This window comes from Nicotiana tabacum, chromosome 18 (assembly GCF_000715075.1).
Source record: "Nicotiana tabacum cultivar K326 chromosome 18, ASM71507v2, whole genome shotgun sequence".
NCBI lineage: Eukaryota > Viridiplantae > Streptophyta > Magnoliopsida > Solanales > Solanaceae > Nicotiana > Nicotiana tabacum.
This window is the reverse complement of record NC_134097.1, coordinates 71,823,930-71,848,989: the sequence shown is the minus strand read 5'-3', so window position 1 is coordinate 71,848,989 and position 25,060 is coordinate 71,823,930. Positions and strand designations below refer to the sequence as shown.

General features: G+C 38.8%; 1 protein-coding gene across 2 annotated transcripts in view; it reads left to right on the top strand.

The window, feature by feature from the left end:
* Positions 1-10,426: 10,426 nt before the first annotated feature.
* LOC107831678 (peptidyl-prolyl cis-trans isomerase CYP59-like) overlaps positions 10,427-25,060 on the top strand; it is a 30,137-nt gene continuing 15,503 nt past the window's right edge. The window contains exons 1-4 of one of the 2 annotated variants that reach the window (XM_075236978.1): positions 10,427-10,639; positions 23,962-24,066; positions 24,489-24,606; positions 24,717-24,767. In XM_075236978.1, the coding sequence (XP_075093079.1) occupies positions 10,542-10,639; positions 23,962-24,066; positions 24,489-24,606; positions 24,717-24,767 (372 nt within the window). In that variant the 5' untranslated portion in view covers positions 10,427-10,541. Of the gene's footprint in view, positions 10,640-23,961; positions 24,308-24,488; positions 24,607-24,716; positions 24,768-25,060 lie in introns of both variants that reach the window. The other variant, XM_075236979.1, reaches the window with a different exon arrangement.

Below are 25,060 nucleotides of genomic sequence, written 5' to 3'. Positions count from 1 at the left end.
CTCTAATTAATTTTTAGTTTATCTTGCTTACCAGTCCATATTGATTTCTATTACTCTGGGATCTAACTTTTCCTTCTGGTAGTTATGTTGGAGTCACAAATTTATTTCTCGAAATAAGGATACGACTTTATGGCCTATACTCTTTTGTTGTCTCAAGGCCTTTCACCCATCGTCCACTCCTTCACTTGACTATAGACTCTGTAATACTGTAATTTTTTTTCTACTGTTGTCATCCATGTATCACACCTTATTCATAATGCTTCCTTATCTCTTTTCTTATTTCCCTGCTAATATTTTTGCCTATCACTTTCTTTTGAAAACTTTAACAATACATTCTTTTGCTTTTAACTCTCCTTGCTTCATCCATTGGCTCTTCGGGTTGCCAAGCATTCTCGCTCTACTAGGAACGGGAGCCATACTAAGGTAATATTTATCCCTTCAAGGCTTCTAGTGCCTATCTTTGTAGTACTCATATCTCGCTGTGCTATTTTAGAGTGCATCATCTATGTGTCTCACAAGGAGATCTATTAGCACATTTGCAATAACCGTCGGAAAGGTCAACTAATACAAACAATCAATTCACCATTTTGGGTCACTCTAACCCCAACTGGATCCTAATATCCATCTTTTGCTTATACTACTTCTCTTAACCCCCATAGGGCATAACTGAGATGGGTGCAACCAATTGTACATATCACTGTTATTAATGAATGTAACTCAAAATGCTTATATCTCTCTTCCTAAATGGTAAATAAGGATAATTTTCATTAACTGGGTACCTTAAACCCTCTTTCACCTTAACTTCCTTTACTTGTTGAAACTTGTATTTATCTTCTAAATCTCTCATTGTCTTTCACCATAAAGGTGGGTAGATTTTCTTGCCTTAAGGCACCTTATTAAGAGGCTTACACATCTTAGTATACACATGATTTGCTGAATACCTCATATTCATCCATCATAAGCATGATGCAAAAATTGAGTTCCTCTGACTCAACTCTTCCATAGATATATCTCTTACCAACCGTATTTCTAGATGTAGGTATCGTCGTACTATAAGTAAGATAGAGTTTAGGAAATTGAATTCTTACAACTGAGCTCTACCACACGATCTAAAGTAAGAAGAAAGAGTGACAGTCCTAAATGCCTCATAGCCTCCTGATTATAAGTGTGGTGCACGACACACCCATAAACAAGATTCTAGTAGACACGGCTTGTAGACTCTCTAGGACATGACTGCTCTGATACCACTAAGTCACGACCCAAACCGATGGGTCGCGACGGACACCCGATACCTTATCTAACCGAGTACCAACATACCATATTTTTTCATGTCATACTATCATAGATAACTAAGCCGGAAGGCTGCCGTGAGTTAAGTAGAATACAATATGTGATACCAATTTATACATAAGACATACGAGCCTATAAGGCCAAAATAACCACTCGTATACTGAACATAGGTCAACAAGGCCATACAATCTTTCACGTACATGACATCTGTCTATAAGCCTCTAAGAATACATAATTTGCATAAAGATCGGGACACAGTCCCGCCATATCAACAGTACACGTCTAAATCATACTAACCAAACAAGCAACTCCGAAGCAAATAAAGCTCACCAACATCTTCCGCTGAGCTGATAGCCTACTTGGAGGGCTCTCAACCTGTCTATCGGGACCTGCGGGCATGAAACGCAGCGTCCCCAGGCAAAAGGGACGTGAGTACGAATAATGTACCGAGTATGTAAGGCACATAAATAAGTACATAACAGACATGGAAGAAATATAGAGTAAATTAACTCAACCGGTAAGTCTGGAAAACTTTGTAAATCATGAAATACTTATAGTGTCATGTATATGCATATGAATGTCATGTTGTGTATAGGTACATATTTCATAACATCATCAGCCTCTGAGGATATCTCATCATATCATCTCGGTCACTTTGGGCAAAATCATCAACGTATACCAGCTGATCAAGTAGTGGTGCGTATATAACGCTATAACCTTTTCCATATCCCATATACATATATATACATACATATATATGTGTATATAACACCATCTGGTCATGGGTCAATGTACATGAATGCAATGCATTAAAAGTACGTTAATAAAGTCTTTCAGAATGTCATAAGACCATTTTGCCTTTGAGTAATATCATAAAGTAAACTCTTTTCAACTTTCATATTTTTTTGAGACCTATTAACAGATGATACAATATTATGACACATGGAAATTCAAGAACATAGATATCTCTAATACTTCTATGAATAGAGTCATTTATGGAATTTGTGCATTTGCTCGTTTTATTTGTGTCGTATAGATCATGCCAAAAGAAAGAAGGGGTAGCCTTAACATACCTGGAGTAGGGGAAAATTCGTATGATATTCTTGGAAAAGGTTGCACCGTACTCGTTTAGAATCGCAAAATCTCACGTTGCTAATTGTGCTAAGAACCTCGTTGGATTTTGGTTGAAGAAATCATAGTATCAATGTAATTTTTAGAATTTTGAGTGAAGTGTTTTGAGAATGAAATGTATTGAAACTTATAAGAATGGCTAACTTCTGATTATAATATTTGATATGGAAAAGATTTGAATGCCAAGCTTCATCCGTAAGCTTTTTTTGGCAAATTTATGCACTTTTCTCTTAGTTATACATAATCATCCTTGTAAGCCACCAACTCCTCCACACATGCCACATGGTATGTAAGTGAATAGTAATCATGTGTGATTTATATGGCTGCCACATTATTCTTAAGAATTATACAAATTATTATTAATTATCAATTTCTTTAATTAACTTGGCATTTCTCCACTAATCCAATAATTAACCAATTATCGACATAATTAAGAATTGTCTCGAATTACTTAAAATACTACTCCTTTTTAATACACTTTATACATCATGTTGACATGGTCATATGGTACCTTGTATGGTACTAGTCCATAAATATCGGTTATTAACGTTCGGCCCGTATTTTATCCCAACATGTCAAACTTGGACGAAAATTCATTTTCCTTGACTTGCTTCCCCTCTCACCTTCACGAACTTATTTATCACTTGTTTGAAATATTATAATCCTTATAATCTCCAAATAATATTTTTCTTTGGACTGATGTCAATTACTTTACGACAAATTCAATGTACAATACTACAGGGTACAACATCGTCGTAATTTAATACTGCGAAGCGTAACATTATCGTAATGTAATACTGCAAGGTGTAACATCATCATAATATAATACTGTAGGACGTAACATCACTGTGATATAATACTACGGGACGTAATATTGCAGGGCTTAACACGTTTGGCCCCTTTAATTGGAGATCGGCCCGAGACTGGGACCGTTTGGACCGGCTCACTTGGCCCGTTTAGGGCCCGAACCGGCCCACTTATCACCGTTACCCCTACCTTGTGAGGAAAGATGTCACGCCCCGAACTTGGGGGGCGAAACCGGCACCCGGTGCCTCACCTATCCTTTCATACCAACTTGCGACTAAGGGACTCTTAACATATAATGTCATACTTTGGGCATGGGTCACATGGCAAGATAATTTGCAAAGCAAGATATAAAACTGAATGGAAACTAATGCTCACTAAACCCCAATATAAAGCTGGGCCGACATGGTCATCATAATTACTACAGTTTACAAACCAACCAAATATACATACAAGGTCTACAAGACCAACATACTGCACTAACTAACACGATATGTCTACAAGCTTCTACTGATGGATAAACTGTGATCGGAACAGGGCCCCGACCTACTTATAACATATATATATATATATATATATATATCGGGTATTACCTATCAAATTGTGATGGGCATGGAGCTTACATATCAAGCTGAACTCGGGCAACACCTAATGAGGAGGTCTACCCGTCTGTCTATCTGAACCTGCACGCATGAAATGCAGCGTCCCCAGAAAAGGGACACCAGCATGAAATAATATATTGAGTATGTAGGTCAATATACTAAAAGATGAATCTAAATTGATAATATAATAACTGAAAGTAACTAGGAGTCAAAGATAATCTAAAGATATGCTCACCTGCTGATACTGTCTCAACTCTCTCAATATAGTAAGTAAAATAGTTGTCCGGCCCTATAAGGCTCGGTATATATATATATATATATATATATATATATATATATATATATATATATATATATATATATATATATATATATATATATAACTACTCTATTGTAGTAGGCTCGCTCATAGGCGCTCGTCCATACTAGGCTCTGTATCTCGGCCAACTGGGCTCGCTCATAGGCGTTTGACCATAGTAGGCTCGGTATATAAATTACCATCTGATCAGAGGTTTCCCAATAGGGGCCTGCCCATTGATTATAGCTCGATGGTAGTGAAAATGCTATAATATATATATATATATATATGTATATATAGATTCTACTCTCTTGACTGGAAGAAGATAATACTCAATTAAACATAAAGTTCCGATAAGGGAGAATACTGTAACTTATGAGACTAGGATAATGTATGTAAATTCGGGAGTATGAACTTTTTTTTGTGTTTCGTTATCAAACTCGGGTAATTACGGATCATGTCAAAATGAATGAAAGGTTTAGCCTTAACATACTCGAGCCGATTTTCTTGATAATCTCTCCAACACACGTTTATTGCGGCAAAGCATGTAACGGCGGATCGAAGTAGGAGAAAATTTCATATGATATTCTTTGAGAAAGATTGCACCGTACTCCCTTAGAATTGCAAAATCCCGCTGCCATAACATTACGTAGTGTCGTATGATTTTGTATCAAGATTCACGTTGCTAACATATCAATTCTTATATGAACTTGATGAAGCCTTCTTCATCACCTTGTAGAGATACAAAGTGAGTTTAGAAAGGTTTTTAAGCCTTTAGGTGTGGGCCCCACATGTCATGATGATTTGGTCAGTAAATTCTCTTAAAAAGTGCCACCTTGCTATGTAATATAAGAGTCAAAATTTAGGTCTCGATCCTTGTTCCAATTGCTGCCACATTGGCTTAATTAATCTTATATAAATATTGTAATTAATTAATCACTAATCTCTTGATTAACTTAATAATCTCCCACTATTCAATAATAAACTAATTACTTACATAATTAAGAATTATCTCAAATTACTTAAAATACTACTCATTTTTAGCACACCTTATACCCGTCACTATCATGGTCATGCTTACTTTGTATGGCACTAGTTCATAAATACCAGGTATTATAGCTTGGATCGTATTTTATCAAACTTCGATGAAACTCATCTTCTTCGATTTGCTTACCCTCTCATCTTCATGAATTTACTTATCACTTGCTTGAAATAACATAATGCTTATAATCTCAAAATAATCTCATTCCCGAGATTACGCCGATTAACTTACGACGAAACTTTAACGTATAAAAATGTGGGATGTAACATCTCCTTTCCAAGCTTTCATCAATTTACTTATGGCATATTTTCACGTACGAATACCTAGAGTATAACATCATTCCCCCCTTTGGAACATTCGATTTTTATAACCTATGTCTTCTGAATACTTTAGTACTCTCCTTTCCATCTAGGCAACTGTTCTGTGAATAAATACAAAGGCCAAGGCATTCCCCCCTTTAGGTCTCTTTCTCACACTACGACTTGTAGTCAAAATCCTTCCAATCTCATAACTGTTGCTATCTTCTATCATGCAACCTATATGACTCTAACCTTGTAAGTGCTCATATGTAACTCTTCTCGTTTACCCCCCAGTTTTAAGCGAATCTCTAGGACTCACTTTATATACAGAGCTTGACTTAATGCCATATCACTCCATACCCCCCCCTCTTAGGGGAGTACTAAGATTTAGTGATATGGTAATCTACGTGTAGATGTTTTACCTCTTCATCGTCTTTTCACATCATCGATGACCCTTACTCCCCTTACGGTAATCCTCTTGTACCAATAATAACGAAACTCCTTACTCACGAGGGTGACACCTAGTATAACTGGCACACACAGTCCCTTAGGCTTAACTTTGCTCAAATTGCTTGCTTTAGGGAAGCATCTTCCTAAATGACCATTCTCTGAATTTCTCATGAATCTTCTTCTGTTTTCTATTCTATTATTGCCAGAACGAAATTTGAAATTCTCATGATATCGACCATTATCAAATTACTCAGTCCCTAATTCATGTTTAGTTTATCTTGTTCACCAACCCATGCTGATTTCTATTATTTTTGGGGTCTAACTTTTCCTTCTGGTAATCACGTTAGAGTCACGAACTTATTTCTTGAAATGAGGATATGACTTTATGGCCTATACTCTTTTGTTGTCTCCAGGCTTGGCACCTCTCATCTTTTCCTTCCTTTGACTATAAACTATGTAATACTGTCATTTCATTTTATTTTTTTCTACCGTTGTCATCCATGTATCACATCTTCCTCATAATGCTTCCTTATCTCTATTCTTATTCCCCTGCTAATATTTCTGCCTATCACTTTCTTTTGAAAACTTCAACAAGACATTCTTTTTCTTTTAGCTCCCCTTGCTTTACTCATTGGCTCTTCGGGTGCCTAACATTCTCACTCTACTAGGGACAGGAGCCATACTATGTAATATTTTTTCCTTCCAGGATTCCAGTGCCCGTCTTTGAACATTCCATTATTCATATCAAGTTGTACTATTCTAGCGCACCATCTTGGTGTCTCACAAGGATTCATTAGCACATTTGCAATATCCCTCGGAAATGTCGACTAACGTAAACAATCCATTCATTATTTTGGGTTACTCTAACTCCAACGGGATCCTGATATCCCTTCCTTCTCTTAAACCATATATGTTAACTCCCATAGGGCATAACTGAGATGGGTATGACCAATTGTACATACCTCTGTTACCGTTGAACGTAACTCAAAATGATTATATTTCTTTGCCTGAGTTGCAAATACTGTAAATCTTCATTAACTAGTGCCTTGTACCCTTTCACCTTGCTTCTTTTACTTGTTGAAACTAGTATCTATCTTCTAAATATCTTATTCCTTTTTAACGTAACAGTGGATAGATATTCTTGCCTTAGGGATCCTTATCAAGAAGCTTACACGTCTTAGTATCCACATGTTCTGCTGGAGACCTTATATTTACTCATCATAAGCATGATGCAAAATCGAGTTCTTCTCACTCAATTCGTCCATTGCCATGTTCAATCCCCTACCAACCGTCTTTCTAGATGTCAATATCATTGTATTACGAATATTATAGAATTTAGGAATCTGAATTCTTACAAGTGAGCTCTACCACACGATCTAGAGTAAGAAGAAAGAGTGACAATCCTAAATGCCTTGTAGCCTCAGGCTTATAAGTGTAATGCACAACACACCCATAAACAAGACTCTACTACACACGACTTGTAGACTCCCTAGGACAGAACTGCTCTGATACCAATTCTGTTACGCCCCGAACCTGGGGGGGGTGGTGAAACCGACACTCGATGCCTCACCTATCCTTGTGTACCAACTTGCTACTAATGGACTCTGAACATATACTGTCATACTTTGGCCATGGGCCACATGGCAAGACAATTTGCGAAGAAAAATATAAAACTAAATGGAAGCTAACGCTGACTAAACCTCAATATAAACTGGGCGACAAGGTCGTCATAATTATTACAACTGACAAACCAACCAAATATACATACAAGGCCTACAAGATCAACATACTGCACTAACTGACATGATATGTCTACAAGCCTCTATTGATGAATGCACTGTGATCAGAATAGGGCCCCGACCTACTCATAACATATATACACACACACAAGATGTACATAAAACTCTAGACCCGACAACTCCGAAGGGCATAGAGCTTACCGACCAAGCTGAACTCGGGCAACACCTAATGAGGAGGTCTACCCATCTATTTGTCTGAACTTGTATGCATGAAATGCAGCGCCCCCAGAAAAGGGACATTAGTACGAAATAATGTACCGAGTATGTAAGGCAATATACTGAAAGTTGAAACTGAACTGATAATATAATAACTGAAAGTAACTGGGAGTCAAAGATAATCTGAAGATATGCTCACCTGCTTATATTGACTCAACTCTCTCAATATAGTAAGTAAAATAGTTGTCTGACCCAATAAGGCTCTATTTATCTATCTATCTATCTATCTATCTATCTATCTATCTATATATATATATATATATATATATATATATATATATATATATATATGCTCTGTCATAGTAAGCTCGCTCATAGGCGCTCGACCATACTAGGCTATGTATCTCGGCCAACTGTGCTCGCTCATGAATGTATAAATTCGGGAGTATGAACTTCTCGATCTCCATACCTTCATATCTGTTAACTCTCATAGGGCATAACTGAGATGAGTATGACCAATTGTACATACCTCTGTTACCGTTGAACATAACTCAAAATGCTTATATTTCTTTGCCTGAGTTGCAAATACTGATAATCTTCATTAACTGGTGCCTTGTACCCTTTCACCTTGCTTCTTTTACTTGTTAAAACTAGTATCTAGCTTCTAAATCTCTTATTCCTTTCTAACGTAACAGTGGATAGATATTCTTGCCTTAGGGATCCTTATCAAGAAGCTTACACGTCTTAGTATCCACATGTTCTGCTAGAGACCTTATATTTACTCATCATAAGCATGATGCAAAATCGAGTTCTTCTAACTCAATTCTTCCATTGCCATATTCAATCCCCTACCAACCGTCTTTCTAGATGTCAATATCATTGTATTACGAATATTATAGAATTTAGGAATCTGAATTCTTACAAGTGAGCTCTACCACACGATCTAGAGTAAGAAGAAAGAGTGACAATCCTAAATGCCTTGTAGCCTCATGCCTATAAGTGTAATGCACAACACACCCATAAACAAGACTCTACTACACACGACTTGTAGACTCCCTAGGACAGAACTGCTCTGATACCAATTCTGTTACACCCCGAACCTGGGGGGGGGGGGGGAAACCGATACTCGATGCCTCACCTATCCTTGTGTACCAACTTGCTACTAATGGACTCTGAACATATACTGTCATACTTTGGTTATGGGCCACATGGCAAGACAATTTGCGAAGCAAAATATAAAACTGAATGGAAGCTAACGCTGACTAAAACTCAATATAAACTGGGCGACAAGGTCGTCATAATTATTACAACTGACAAACCAACCAAATATACATACAAGGCCTACAAGATCAACATACCGCACTAACTGACAGGATATGTCTACAAGCCTCTATTGATGAATGCACTGTGATCAGAATAGGGCCCCAACCTACTCATAACATACACACACACACATACACACAAGATGTACATAAAACTCTAGACCCGGCAACTCCGAAGGGCATAGAGCTTACCGATCAAGCTGAACTCGGGCAACACCTAATGAGGAGGTCTACCCGTCTATTTGTCTGAACTTGTATGCATGAAATGTAGCGCCCCCAGAAAAGGGACATTAGTACGAAATAATGTACCGAGTATGTAAGGCAATATACTGAAAGTTGAAACTGAACTGATAATATAATAAATGAAAGTAACTAGGAGTCAAAGATAATCTAAAGATATGCTCACCTGCTCATATTGACTCAACTCTCTCAATATAGTAAGTAAAATAGTTGTCCGACCCAATAAGGCTTAGTATCTATCTATCTCATATTGACTCAACTCTCCCTCTCTCTATATATATATATATATATATAACTGCTCTGTCATAGTAGTCTCGCTCATAGGCGCTCGACCATACTAGGCTATGTATCTCGGCCAACTGTGCTCGCTCATGAATGTATAAATTCGGGAGTACTCTACTACCCTAATCCTTGATATCCATACCTTCATATCGAGGGTCATGTCCTCGGTCAGCAAAAGCTGCGTCATATCTTGCCTAATCACCTCTCCCACCTCTTCTTTGGCCTACCTCTACCTCTTCGTAGGCCTTCAAAATTCAAATGTCAACCTCTCACACCTCCTCACCGGGGCGTATGTGCTCCTCCTCATCACATGACTAAACCACCTAAGCCGCGCTTCCCGCATCTTATCCTCAATAGGGGCCATACCCACCTTGTCGCGAATAACTTCATTTCTGATCCTATATAACCTGACGTGCCCACACATCCATCTGAACATCCTCATATCTGCTACCTTCATCTTCTGGACATGAGCGATCTTGACTAGCCAACACTCAGCCCCATACAACATCGTTGGTCTGACCACCACTCTGTAGAACTTATCCTTAAGTTTATATGAGTTAAACAAAATACATATTTTATAGGGATAAATTACATTTTGTATATCTCCGTTGTAGTCAAATAAAAAAAAACCTACCAATAAAAATATATGCATATACTACATAATATTGTCATTAGTTAAATTCCGTATTATAATCCTCACTATAACTTAAAATCAAACGACCCATCAAAGTTGGCCTTCTTGTCATCGGCAACTTAACCTGCAAAACCCAAAACCCACTTCGCGCAACCCTTTCCTCTCCTTCTTCCCTCCTTTCTTACAGAAATAATGTCGGTAATGATAGTGACGAGTTTGGGAGAGATGGTACTGGACTTGTTTACAGATCGCTGCCCTTTGACATGCAAGAATTTTTTGAAATTGTGCAAGTAAGTCCATTTATATTTTCGCTTATATTGAACCTGATTCAGCGGCTATCATTATTTCGTTTAAGCTCGTCTATTCGCAGAATTAAGCTACGATTTTCGAATAAATTTGCGAAATTCGTTCACTTAGTTGCGAATCCTGTGTTGTATTCATGCCAATCAAAAACCTATTTATTTAATTTCAATATGCTAACAATGAATTTACTGCCGCAAAATAGCTAATATGTGAATTTCTGTATACTTTATTGAATTAAAACTAACAAATTGAACCGTAGAGGATTGCATATAGCTCACAGGCTTTCTTTGAATAATACAATCATAAAATACATTCCGGGGTCATTGGAATTTTTTTTATTGCACCAACACTAAGATTTTATTTTTTTAATCTTTGATTTCTTAGGTCAAGTTTCCTTCTTTAGTTTTTGTGTTTTTTCCGATCATAGCTTTTCCCCTTGGCTTAGTTTTGTCTCGTTGATTTATTAGATCCAAATTGTGAACTTCTGTCATGTGTCAAAGTTGGTACTTTTTCTTATGCAAGCCTTCATTCTATTCCTTACAGCTGTGCCTAAAAGGCCATAACTATATGAATGTGTCTGTGTACTGTGTACATTCTCTTACTTTCTTTCATATAGGGGTGGCAAACGGGATATCTTACTTTTGGGAGAATTCCTAGTCTTCCAAATTGAGGAACCCCAATTTGAGTCATTATAAATGTAAAATTTAAACCCATTAGTTATACATTCTCTAAGTTGATAATATGGTTCTTATCCATATTTGACCCGTTTTTTAAAAGTTCATTATCCAACCCATTTTTTAATGGATAATATGGACAGATAACTATTTTCTTTTAACCATTTTGTCACCACTACTTTTTTTTGAATTGATAACATCAGTACATCAGTACAACCTAAATTTACAAGTAGGTGGTAAGTAGATGTGCTGGTGTGCAACCTAGCAAGATCCTAGTATGTCTACGATTGTCAATGTATCTTCTGTGTAAATCTGTTTACACCAAAAACAAAAAAGAAGAATACAATTGAGTTTGATCTTCTGTACTGGGTTGCTTCTATCTTCAAAACATCTAGCATTCCTTTCCCTCCAAACTGTCCACCAGATACAAGTCGGGACAGTCCTCCATCTATCTCTGTTAGTTGCTTCAGCACCGGCTTCTTCCCAACTATAAAGAACTTGATTAATCCTGCATGGCATTGTCCATGAAATACCCCTAAGACTAATAAAGATTTTCCATAGTTGGTCTGTTATCTTGCAATGTAGAAATAAATGGCTAACAGTCTCAGCGTTTTCCCCACATAGGAAACATCTTGAACACAGAGAAATTCCTCTTTTTATAAGATTATCTGGGTTAATGCAGCCTGCTTTGCTAGTAGCCAAGAGAAACATGCTACCTTATATAGAATCTTTGTTCTCCATATATGCTTCCATGGCCAAGCATCTATCTGAAGATCATTTTGATTCAAAATCTTATATGGATCCTTCACCTGATAGACCCCTCTGTTGTGCCTCTGCCACCAAAGTGAATCCACCCCTTCCTGTAATCCTTTAAATGCTTCCAGCTCTTTGTAGAGGTCAACTAATCTTGTTATCTCTCAGTCATTCAGCTGTCTTCTAAGAGTGAGTTCCCATCCTTGATAACTCCACATATCAGCTATTGTATGTTGGTTTTGTGCCAAACCAAACATATCAGGGTATCTTTCCTTTAGGCTTCCATGTCCCAACCAATTATCATTCCAGAATGATGTGTTTCTTCCGTTGTTCACTCTTATGGAAGAGTGAATCTTCATTATAGGCCAAAGTTCTCTGATGGATTTCCACATACTAACTCCATATGATGTGCTGACTTTGTTTGACACCTAGTTATTTTCCTCACCGTACTTAGCTTTGATCACTTTGCTCCATACAATATGAGGTTCTTGAGAATATTTCCATAGCCATTTCATTCTAAGAGCCTTGCTTTGATTCTTTAAATTTCTTATTCCTAAACCACCTTGTTTTTTGGCTATTGTGAGGGTCTACCTTTTTCTCCTTATTCCCTTGCCAAAGGAAGGATCTTCGGAGTTTGTCCAGTCTCTGTATGATTTCGGCAGGAATTGGGAACAAAGACATCATGTAAGTAGGAAGTGAGTCTAATACTGAGTTGATTAAAACTAGCCTGCCCCCATTGATAGGTATTGCGATTTCCATCTTGACAGCTTCTTCTCACACTTTTCAATGACTGAATTCCAGATCTCTTTGGATTTGGATCTTGCTCCAAGAGGCATCCCAAGGTATACAGTTGGTAGGGACCCTACTTCTCCTCCCATTGTCTGTGTCAGTTGCTCCAGGTTATTAACTTCATTAATGGGATAGATATGGCTCTTTCTCCCGTTGATGTGTAGTCCCGAAATTCCCTCAAATAAGACCAAGATGATCCTTAGAAAGCTAAGTTGCTCCTCTTCAGCGTCACAGAAGACTAGAGTATCATCAGCATATTGAAGATGTGTGATCTCTAGACTGCTTGCCCCATTCCTGTGAACCTCGAAACCTTTAACCCATCCATTGACTTTGGCCGTTTTAATCATGTTGTTCAGTCCTTCCATGACTATAATGAATAGAAAGGGAGATAAATGATCACCTTGTCTTAGACCTCTGTGTGCACGGAAGAAACCTTCAGGAGATCCATTTATGAGAATGGACAATGTAATAGTAGATATGCAATATTTCATCCAAACGATCCATTTCTGCTCAAAACCCATTTGTTCTAACAATTTCAGTAGAAAGCTCCAGTTGACATGATCATAAGCCTTCTCAATATCTAGTTTGCATAGGATTCCGGGTTCTTTTTTTTTTATTCTTGAATCCACAGCTTCATTAGCAATCAACACTGCATCTATTATTTGTTTTCCTTTGATGAAAGCCATTTGTTGAGCATCTACTAGCTTTCCTACCACCCTCTTAAGTCTTTCAGTCAAGACTTTTGAGAGCAGTTTGTAGAAACTCCCAATCAGACTGATTGGCCTGAAATCTCTCAATTCTTTCGCACCTGTCTTCTTTGGAATCAAGGCTATGTATGTTGCATTGAAGTTTTTCTCAAACATCTCCTGGGAATGGAAGTTGTTGAAGGCCTCCATGATGTCGTGCTTCAAAATATCCCAACACTTAATGAAAAAACCCATTGTGTATCCATCTGGACCTGGGGCCTTGTCAGTTGCATACATCTTCAAACAGCTCAGGACTTCTTGTTCCTTAAATTTACTCTGTAAAGACTTCTTCCCTGATTCAGAGATTTTTGGACTGTTTTCGAAATTGACTGTCGGTCTCCGCTCTCCAGGTTCTGTGTATAACCCCTTGTAGAATTCAATGATCACGTTCTTTATTCTGTCTGGCTCCTCTACTGCTTCATCTTGAATCATTAGTTGATCAATATTGTTGTTTCTCTTATGTGCATTGGCAGTACGATGAAAAAACTTTGTATTCCTATCCCCTTCTTTGAGCCACAGAGCTCTTGATTTCTGTCTCCATGCACTTTCTTCGTTCTTGAGGTGATCCTCAAACTCCATGAGGGTGGCTGCCTTCCTCACTGATTCCTCCTCTGTTAGAGCTCTTAATTGTTGTGTTGCCTCAAAACCTGCCAATTGACTCAGCAATTTTGATTTTTGCAATCCCAGATTTCCTTTACAACTTCTGCTCCATTCTTTTAGCTTGCCTTTGAGAGCTTTTAATTTGCAAGCTAAAATATAGTCCGATCTTCCTGAAAATTCAAAAGATGTCCACCAGTTTCTAATTCTATCATCAAAACCTTCCACGTTTAGCCACCAATTTTTAAACTTAAAGTATGATTTAGCTTGTTTCCAGCCACCACAGCATAGAGCCACTGGTGAATGATCAGAAATCAGCCTTTGTTGGAGAGTTTGCTTGATATTTCTGAAGCTTTCATCCCATTCTTCTGAAATGAGAAATCTATCAATTATGGAAGCGGTTGTATGATTATCCCCTTTGAACCAAGTATAGTAGCCTCCTTCGAGTTGAAGATCTATCAACTCCATGTCTTCTATAAAATCCGAGAATTCCGCCATCTCTCTGGACCTCCTCGAGCATTCCCGTTTTTCAGAAGGGTACCTTGTGACGTTGAAATCACCACAAACTACCCAAGGGCCTTCCATCAATCCCCTCACTGCACCAATTTCTCTCCATACTGTTCTTCTTTCTATTCTGCAATTTGGAGCATACACTCCTGTTATATGACATTGAAAATTCTATAAAAGAGCCTCGAACTTGCATGTCAAAGTGTATGCACCAGTCTGTAACACCTCCCCTTTCCATACTCTGCAATCCCATAGTAACAAAATCCCCCCTCTCGTGCCGCTAGCTTCTAAACATGCGTACCTCACCCATCTCCCACCCCAAATTTGATTGACTATTTCCTTGATATCCCCCTCCACTTTTGTCTCCTGCATACAGATAATGTCTGCCTTCCAATTCAGCACTTGACTTTTTATGATCTCCCTTTTCTTCTTGTCATTTAATCCCCTTACATTCCATGAAATTAAATTGATCTTCATATTGCAATAATAGATAGATCTCTTCCCCTACTCCTTTTCCCATTACTCTTGAATTTGACATCACATGAGGTTAATCCTTTTAATTCCAGTGAGCCTTTGAACCTTTGTTTCTTCGCCTCCATCTCTGTCTCCACTCTTCTAACTTGTCTGCAACTGTCAATTTGCATTAGTAACTCCAATGCTTCTTGTTAGCGGAAACGTAAAAGAAAAAACACAAGATTTAACGTGGTTCGGATCAAAATAATCCTACGTCCACCAGAGAACAGTTGCCTTTTTAATATTAACAAAGGAAGGGGAGATTTTCCAATTACACTTAAGAGAATTTCTCTTTTAACTCTCTACTTACTACAATGTATTGTATTATTTTTGGGATGGTTTCTACAAATGAAGGAGTGCATCTATTTATAGAGGTAAAGACCTCCTCCTGATGTCATGGGTGACATCAAAGGAGGAAGCTTCCTCCTAGCATCCACACCAACTCTTTCCACCAACTCTTCCAATTGGCATGCCATTGTTGACTAAACATAAACCAACACTTTCAATCTCCACCTTGGTTTGCGTTTCGAGCGTGCGTGTGAACAACTCTGGCCAAAACTTCTAAGCTTACTGCGCAACCCTGTTGTAAGAAACAAGAAGAATCAAACCATTGTTGAACATACCACCTCCACCTAACAACTGTTCTCTTCGGAGTTGCATCAGTTGATGCACACCCCCGCCAAGTCCTTGCAGTGCGCAAACTTAGCGAGTGGGACTATCTTGGTCAACATATCTGCAACATTATCGTCTGTGATAACCTTCACGACCTTGATAGTTTCCTCTTCAACAACATCTCGAATAAAATGAAATCTGACATCAATGTGTTTAGTGCGCTTATGAAATCTCTGATTTTTCATTAGATGAATAGCACTCTCACTATCACATCTAAGAGTTGATTCCAGCTGAACCAAACTCAATTCCGCTACTAAACCTTTCAACCAGATAACTTCCTTCACTGCCTCCGCTACTGCCATGTATTCTGCTTCTGTCGTAGACAAAGTGACAATCGACTGCAGAGTCGACTTCCAACTAACGGCACTGCCAACGAGGGTAAAGATGTATCTAGTTGTCGACCTTCTTCTGCCAAGATCTCCTGCATAGTCAGAATATACATAACCGAGAATTGAAATACCTCCACCACTTTTCGGAAAGGTCAGACCTACATCAGAAGCTCTTTTGAGATATCTCAGTATCCACTTGACAGCTTCCCAATGCCTCTTTCCTGGGCTGGACATGTATCTACTTACCACACTTACAGATTGAGCAATATCTGGACGTCTGCATACCATAGCATACATAATGCTACCAACTGCACTGACATAAGGAATCTTTGACATATGCTCCACCTCATCCTCGGACTGAGGCATTTGTAACTCTGAAAGTTTAAAATGAGGAGCTAATGGTGTACTTACAGGCTTGCACGTATGCATATTGAATCTGTCGAGAACCTTTTCAATATACCTCTTCTGAGAAAGATGTACAACACCGTCTTCTCTTGAAATCTCCATACCAAGGATTTTCTTTGCAGCTCCTAAATCTTTCATGTCAAATTCCTTACTCAACAGTTTCTTCAAAGCATTTATCTTTGTAATGTTGTTAGCAGCAATAAGCATATCATCAACATACAACAGTAAATAAATTATTGAGTTACCAGACATCTTCTCGTGATACACACAACTATCAAATGCACTCCTTGAGAATTCATGTGTAGTCATGAATGCATCAAACCTCTTGTACCACTGTCTAGGGGATTGCTTCAAACTATACAAAGACTTCTTTAGTTGGCATACATGATCTTCTTTTCCCTCAGTTAGGAAACCTTCAGGCTGATCCATATAGATTGTCTCTTCTAGATCACCGTGTAAGAAATCAGTTTTGACATCAAGCTGTTGAAGCTCCAAGTCAAATTGTGCAACCAATGCTAGTAGCATGCGAATTGAGCTATGCTTCACGACTGGAGAGAAAATCTCATTGTAGTCAATTCCCTCCTTCTAACTGAAACCTTTTGCAACCAATCTCGCCTTGAACCTAGCATCTTCCACTTCAGGAATTCCCTCTTTCTTTCGGTAGACCCATTTGCATCCAACTATCCTCTTCCCCTTTTGTCTTTTCACTAAGACCTATGTCTGATTCTTGTGAAGAGACTCCATCTCTTCAGTTATGGCTAACCGCCATTGTACAACATCCTTGCAAGAAGTTGCTTCAATATACGAGGAGGGCTCCAGATCCTTAATCTCTTCTTGTGTAGCTACGAACGCATATGCAATCAAGTTTGCTTGATCTATAAGGCGTTCCGGTTCTCGTGTCTGCCTCTTCTCCCTCCACTTTGCAATTGTGTATGGTTCATTGACAGCAAGTTCTTCAAGGTCTACATCTTCTGACTCATCTTTAACCTGAGTCTCTTGATCCTTTTCCTTGGCAAGCTCCACCGGAAGCTCCACCTGCTCGTTGTTCTTGTTTCCTGAAAACTCCATGGAAACTTTACGGGGATCAAGTATAGAGGATTCATCGAAGGTGACATCTCTACTAACTATAAATTTGAGTAAAGACAAACACCAAAGTTTGTACCCTTTTACTCCATCCACATACCCTACGAATATGGCCTTCTTAGCCCTTGGTTCAAGCTTTCCTTCATTAACGTGATAATAAGCTGGACACCAAAATACTCGTAAGTATGAATAGTTAGAGGGTTCACCTGACCATACCTCATTCGGAGTCTTAAAGTCAATTGCCGATGCTGGAGATCGATTGACAATATGAGCAGCAGTGTGAACTGCTTCAGCCCAAAATACTTTGGACATTTTGGCTTGTAGGAGCATACAACGAGCCTTTTCAAGAAGAGTTCTGTTCATTCTCTCGGCAACTCCATTCTGCTCTGGGGTATGCCTGACAGTCCTATGTCTTGAGATCCAATGAACCTTGCAGAATTCATTAAACTCTTCATTGCAAAACTCCAAGCTATTGTCTGTGCGAAGATACTTGATTTTCCGCTCCATTTGATTTTCAACCAAAATCTTCCACTCTTTAAATGCTTCAAAAGCATCACTTTTGCCTTCAAAAAATGCATCCAAACCTTTCGTGAGAAATCATCAATGAAAGTGAGAAGATACCTCTTTCTGCCATTCGATGGAAGTTTAAAGTAGGGATGGGCACATATCGGGTATAACCGATAGCCCAAACCGATAAAAGCTTATTGGGGCATCGATATCGGGTAATCGGGATAGTGGTTCGGTAACGATTTTGTATTTTTTCACTATTGGGTTATTGGTTCGGGCCACGGGTTGCCCAATTTCTTAACGGGTTAACCGATAACCCAATAGGATTTAATAAAATTAGGATTTTACCCAATTTTTAGGGCTTCATTCTCTCTTTTTCTCCTAATTTTCTCAGCCGCACTCAAGATTGAAGTTTCAATGTTCACTCTTCAGACTCTGATTCAATTTTTGAAAGTTCTTCTTCAAATTTCAATGTACAACCACATTCTTAGAATCTTAGCGTAAATTTGTATTCCAAAATTACTTCTTTGTTAAGAACAAATTTTGTTCCTTTCTTTTGAGTTTTACAGTAGAGTTCGATAATAAAAATATACTCCCTCCGTTTCAATTTATGTGAACCTACTTCCTTTTTAGTCCGTGCCAAAAAGAATGACCTCTTTCCCTATTTGGAAACGATTTATCTTTATGCAATGATTTATAGTCACACAAAATATATGTGCTTCATTTTACACCACAAGTTCAAAAGTCTTCTTTTCTTAAACTCCGTGCCTAGTCAAATGGGTTCACATAAATTGAAATGGAGGGAGTAGGATTTTTGATTGTTTTCGATTCTTTATTTTGTGCTCGTGTTTTAGTACTATGTTTGTACTTTTTAATTTTAAGGTGAAATTGCTACTACTTTGTACTGTTATTAATGTATTTGGATGTTTGAAGAATTAACACTATTTCAGTTGTGTTTGGACAACTTTTGAATTACTAGTGCTCTTATTGCTTTTGCTACCATTGGACTCTGGAAAATGATTGATCTCTTGATTATATTTTGGTAGGAACCCAAAAAATTGTAATTTATGTTCTTGTTAACTAATATTTCCAGTGAAATGGAGATGGAATGCTTGTGGAGTTGTAGTATCAATTTTTGAGATTGCACAGGTCATGAATTTGTCAAAATGAAACATTTTTCAAATATTAGTTGTGGCTAAAACGCAGAATTGGGTAGTATACTATATGTGAATTCTTTTCTTTTTTGCTTAACTCGAGTGAATTGTCTTCTCTTTATTGCTTAACTCTAGATTGAGTTATCTTATCGGGTAAACCGATAACCGAACCGATAATGATCGATAACCGATTAACCGATAACCGATAACTAATATCTTATCGGTTTATCATATTTGTAAACCGATAACCGATATGCTAAATTGATAAAATTCATAACCGAATCGAACCGAATGATGCCCACCCCTAGTTTAGAGGGACCCCATAAATCTGAATGGATGTAGTCTAGCACTCCTCTTGTGTTGTGTTTGCTAGTGCTGAAGCTGACCTTCTTCTGTTTCCCTAGAACGCAGTGCTCACAGAAGTCAAGTGTGCTGATCTTCTCACCTTCCAAAAGGTTACGATTGCTCAACATCTCCGGTCCACGTGCGCTCATATGACCCAGTCTCATGTGCTATAGTCTTGCCTTGTCATCATTAGATAACTGCACTGTAGATGCATTTGCAAATCCAACAATGGTGCTTCCGGCCAATGTGTAAAGGCCCTTCTCCAGTTTGCCTTTTAGCATGACTAAAGAACCTTTAGTCACCTTTATAGTTCCTGCTTCGCTCATGTACCTGTAGCCTTGTTCATCCAGAGTACTCAAGGAGATCAAATTCTTCTTCACATCAGGAACATGACGGACTTGTGTAATAGTCCTCACGACTCCATCACGGCAGCGAACCCGAACTGAGCCAATGCCAACTATTGCACAAGTTGTATTATTGCCCATTACTACGGTTCCTCCACTTTTCTCATAGCTGCTAAACTAGTCTTTTCGGAATGTCATATGCAGAGTACAAGCAGAGTCTAACACCCATTTGTTTCCATAACTACTATTATTATTACACGATGTTGTTAGTACATAATCATTATCAAAATCATGTACCTGTTCAACTGTAGATGCACTCGCCTTTTCCTTGGACTTTGACATTGGGCAATCTCGTTCAAAGTGCCCCTTCTTGCCACAACCCCAACACTCTGTATTCTTCTTGTTCACACGAGACTTTGATCTGTGCTTTGATTTGCTCTTTCCCTGTTGGCTAGTCCGGCCTCTCACAAAGAGCCCACTTGCCTGGTCATCTCTATCTCCTTCAATGTGCCTCCGCACATCACTAGAGTTAAGTGCCTGCCGCACTTGCTCAAGCTTGATAGGCTCTTTGCTATACATCATTGAATTCTCAATATCACGATATCCTGAAGTCAATGAAAATAGCAAAGCACATGCAAGCGTCTCCTCCTTTTTAATTCCTACAATCTGTAAGTCCATGACAAGTTTATTGAACGCATCTAAATGATCTTGTAACGAAGTACCTGACCCCATCTTAAATGTGTGAAGACGCCGTTGTAACATCCTTATTGTTACTGATCGGTCTTGGTATAGCCCTTCTAGCTTTTCCCATAACTGTTTGGCCGTCTCTTCGGTACCCGTACTCACTTCACAAAGCACGTTAGGTGCAAGGGATAGTTGGATTGCACTCAATGCATCCCCTTCAATCTTCTCCTTGTCGGGAGCTGATATATCCTTAGGATACTTTCCGTCAATAGCATGGATTGAACCTTCCCCCCGCAGTAACGCCATCATCTGGATCTTCCAGATATTGAAGTTGTTGCGTCCACTGAATCTATCAATTTCAAACTTCATGGAACTCATCTTTGCTTGTTCTTCCTCCTTGGATCGTTAAAGAATCCTGTTGCTCTGATATCAATTGTTAGCGGAAACGTAAAAGAAAGAACACAAGATTTAACGTGGTTCGGATCAAAATAATCCTACGTCCACCAGAGAACAATTGTCTTTTTAATATTAACAAAGGAAAGGGAGATTTTCCAATTACGCTTAAGAGAATTTCTCTCTTAACTCTCTACTCACTACAATGTATTGTATTATTTTTGGGATGGTTTCTACAAATGAAGGAGTGCATATATTTATAGAGGTAAAGACCTCCTCTTGATGTCATTGATGACATCAAACTACCTCATCCTGATGTCATGGGTGACATCAAAGGAGGAAGCTTCCTCCTAGCATCCACACCAACTCTTTCCACCAACTCTTCCAATTGGCATGCCATTGTTGACTAAACATAAACCAATACTTTCACTTCTTCTTCATGGCCTTGAAAATCTACTCCAAACATTTTCCCCAATTTGATCATATTTTGATGGACCCACAAAGTTGCATCCATCTCTTTATCCATTACTGGATTGTGTTGTTGTACTGATATAGGAGTAACCTCCTCGATTTCCCAATCTTGGATAGAGTTGAAGTGCTTTAGCTGTTGTTGGTGCTCCAATGCATTTTCAACTTGATCTTCCCCCATCTTTTTGTTTATGGTATGCTCCCCTGCCTTCTGTCCCAGTATTCCTATCTCTGCTTTACCTTCTGGCTGATCGCAACTTGTATGTGTTGCCTGTGGCATAATTTCAAGGTTTGCAATGGGAATTGGATCCCCTGGATTGGATTCTTTGACTTTCAAGTAAGAGGTGCACCCCAGTTCCTCAATATAAGGCGTCAGCCTAATTTCATCAGTGGCCTCGCACGAGAGATCATTAAAAATGACTTGTGCAACCAAATTAGACTCATTTGATTTCAGCTCATTATTCGCCACATTAATGCACAGATTTGTCGAACGACCTTGCGTATGTTGCACCCGTGCCTTTCCCTTATTATTATTTTGCAATATGGTGCATCCCACTTGGTCGCCCATGTTTCTCTCTGCTCCAAAGCTATGTGTGTTTTCCGACGACTTCAGCTCAAATCTTGCCTGTTTTCAGCCCAGATTGGGATGAAAAATTTGATCCCTTCTCTTTCAATCTCAATCTCATTAGGAATCTTTCTGCCGTCACCAACAATTGGAATTCTAGCCCACTTAAGGTGATTTTTGAGATAAGTTTCTTCTTCCGTAGCTATCCATCCCCCACAGAGATCTCCTATTTCTTTGAAGATCTTTGTGACCACATATGTAAGGGAATCCCCATGGCTCTGATCCAACATGTTTCCACAATTTGAGAGTTTGGAATGCATCCAGCAGTGTTGTTCCACTATTCCAGATGAAGCTTGAACTTTTTCCATCTCCAATCTCCTTGCAGAATCTGTTTAGCCATGTATTTGTTCGGAAACTCAAATAGAAACATGTTGCCAGTCATTTCATACATGTTGACTCCATATGCTTTGTTCCATGAAGCAGTAGCCATCGCCTTATGTCTACTAAAATGGGTCTCTCAGTGATTCCTTTCCCAAAATACCCAATAATGTATCTTTTTAGTAAACATGTGTCCTCCGCTCCCGGAGGTTCCAAAACAGAGATATCTCCATTTTTTGTACCGACATTTGCCTCTCGAAGGGTATTGGATTGCCATTTACTCTCCTTAACTGCTTTGACATAAGGATAGTTGTCCACAAAGTTTTTGGGTGGTACTGTGGTATTCTGCTTGGATGCATGATAGATGAATCTTTCTATCTTAACTGCTATGTCTTTCCAGCCTGCATTCAAAGCTAACTCTGGGATTATAATAACTGACCTCCCTTCTCACTTTAGTGACAGAATACTCATATATCTTCCATGAGCGTTAAATTTCCTAGTGCAGAAATGTTCTGTCATTTGGTCCTTATACTTCTATCTCTTCACTAAATTCTTTTGATATGTCGAGGCTTCTTTAAGTACAAAGCAAATCCATTCCATTGTCTTTCTACCCATGGATAAGCGTCTCATCATGTTGCGGCTTCTCTCCACCCATTCAAACCATATATCTTTGTTGGAGTTCCATCTGGTGATGTCAAAAGATTTGAATCCGGCATTGAAGTATATCCTGCTGTCTCCCATAATGTACTAACCCGCTGCTCAGGTTATGAAAATTATAGAGGGTGTTTGGTAGTAACCACAGTGGGTGAATACTAATTCCGAAGGAGATGTTTGGCTCCGTTGAGAGACTCCCCGTAATGGTATTCTGCTTGAGAAGAAGAAGAGAGAATTTTGTTTTGCAGCTGAATGAAAAATGATTGAAAAATGGCCGGAGAAAAGCTTCACGTCGCCGGAGAAAACTAAAAGTGGTCGGAATTTAGATCTGCAAGGAAGGGTTTGGTCGGAACAAGGTGATGAAAAGGCTGTCCTGAAGAAAAAAGTTGAAAAGTTGCCTGGATTAGGCTCACGTGCCGGCGCGTGGGGGAGTGCTTGCCGGCGCTTGGCCGCGCGTGGGAGATCCGATGTCGGAGCTGTTTGCAGGGGTAGGCTCGCGTCACCAGTGGCTCTCCGATGGTGTTTGTATGAACTCAGAATTCTAGGTTCTCAGGCTCCTCGGGGAGTGTGCCTGAGAGCAGATTTTTAGTACTGTTTGTATTAATCAGCATTTTTGCCACCACTACTTTCATACGACGATTAATAACATAGTAGTATCTGAGTGCATTCACGATGAGAACAGGATGTAAAACGGCTACATATACGTTTAAGGAGCATTAAACTAATAAACTTACCCTTTAATAATGCAGGATTAAGTATTACAATGGCTGCCTATTTCACACGGTTCAGAAGGATTTCACTGCGCAAACTGGAGATCCCACTGGAACTGGGTCAGGGGGTGATTCAGTATACAAGTAAGTCAATAGTTACAAATGTGCTAAATTCACTTTTTGCAATGGTTTTTTTTCTTTCCTTTGATATGACAGACAGACCCCCCCCCCCCCAACACACCCACCTAAGGGCCAACAGTGGTCTTTCCCACTTTCACCCATTCACCCACTGGTGACTCGAGCAACAATTTCGTGGTTGGAGGCGGAGGATCCTTTCCAGTTGGCTATCCATCTATTGTCTCCTACTCAGTGTCTTATCTTCCAAGTAATGGCTTGAATCATCAGTCTACCCCTGGATCATTTATATTTGTTAATTTTTTTGGGGGGGGGGGAGAGGGGTGTGTGTGTGTGTGTGTGTGTGTGTCTTGGATTGTCTTTTGCTACAAGATGCAGTAAGGCTATGAAATTTCACATAAGCTTGATCACATGACTCAATGCGTTTTCAGATTTTTATACGGTGAGCAGGCTCGGTTCTTTGGAGACGAGATTCATTTGGACTTGAAGCATTCAAAGATGGGAACTGTAGCCATGGTTAGCGCTGGGGAAAACTTAAATGCTTCTCAGGTCTTGTACTTTCCTTTCACATTAGCTTTCAATACAATGTAGCCCTTTTGAATGATCATAGCTTGTAATACTGCATAACATAGTTATGACACTCTTCTCCTTTTTTTCAGTTCTATATCACGCTACGTGATGATCTCGACTACCTTGATGGGAAGCACACCGTGAGTATTTCTGTCCTGAATTTTATTCATCCATATATCCTCTTTGTTCTATTAAGGCATCAACGCTGACTTATATCCTTTATCCAATGCACTATTAATTTTTCTGTCAGCTGCCCTAACATTTCACCATGTTTTCAGCACTAAGAGCATTTCCTTATTTGTTTATTGCAGTAGCATGAAGATATGAGAATTTCTTAGCTAACATAGTGCTTTCACATGCATTAAGGTCATTGTTTCTATCGACTTTGTTTTACCTGCATCCAAGTAGGTAGGAGGTATTATGATAGCAATAG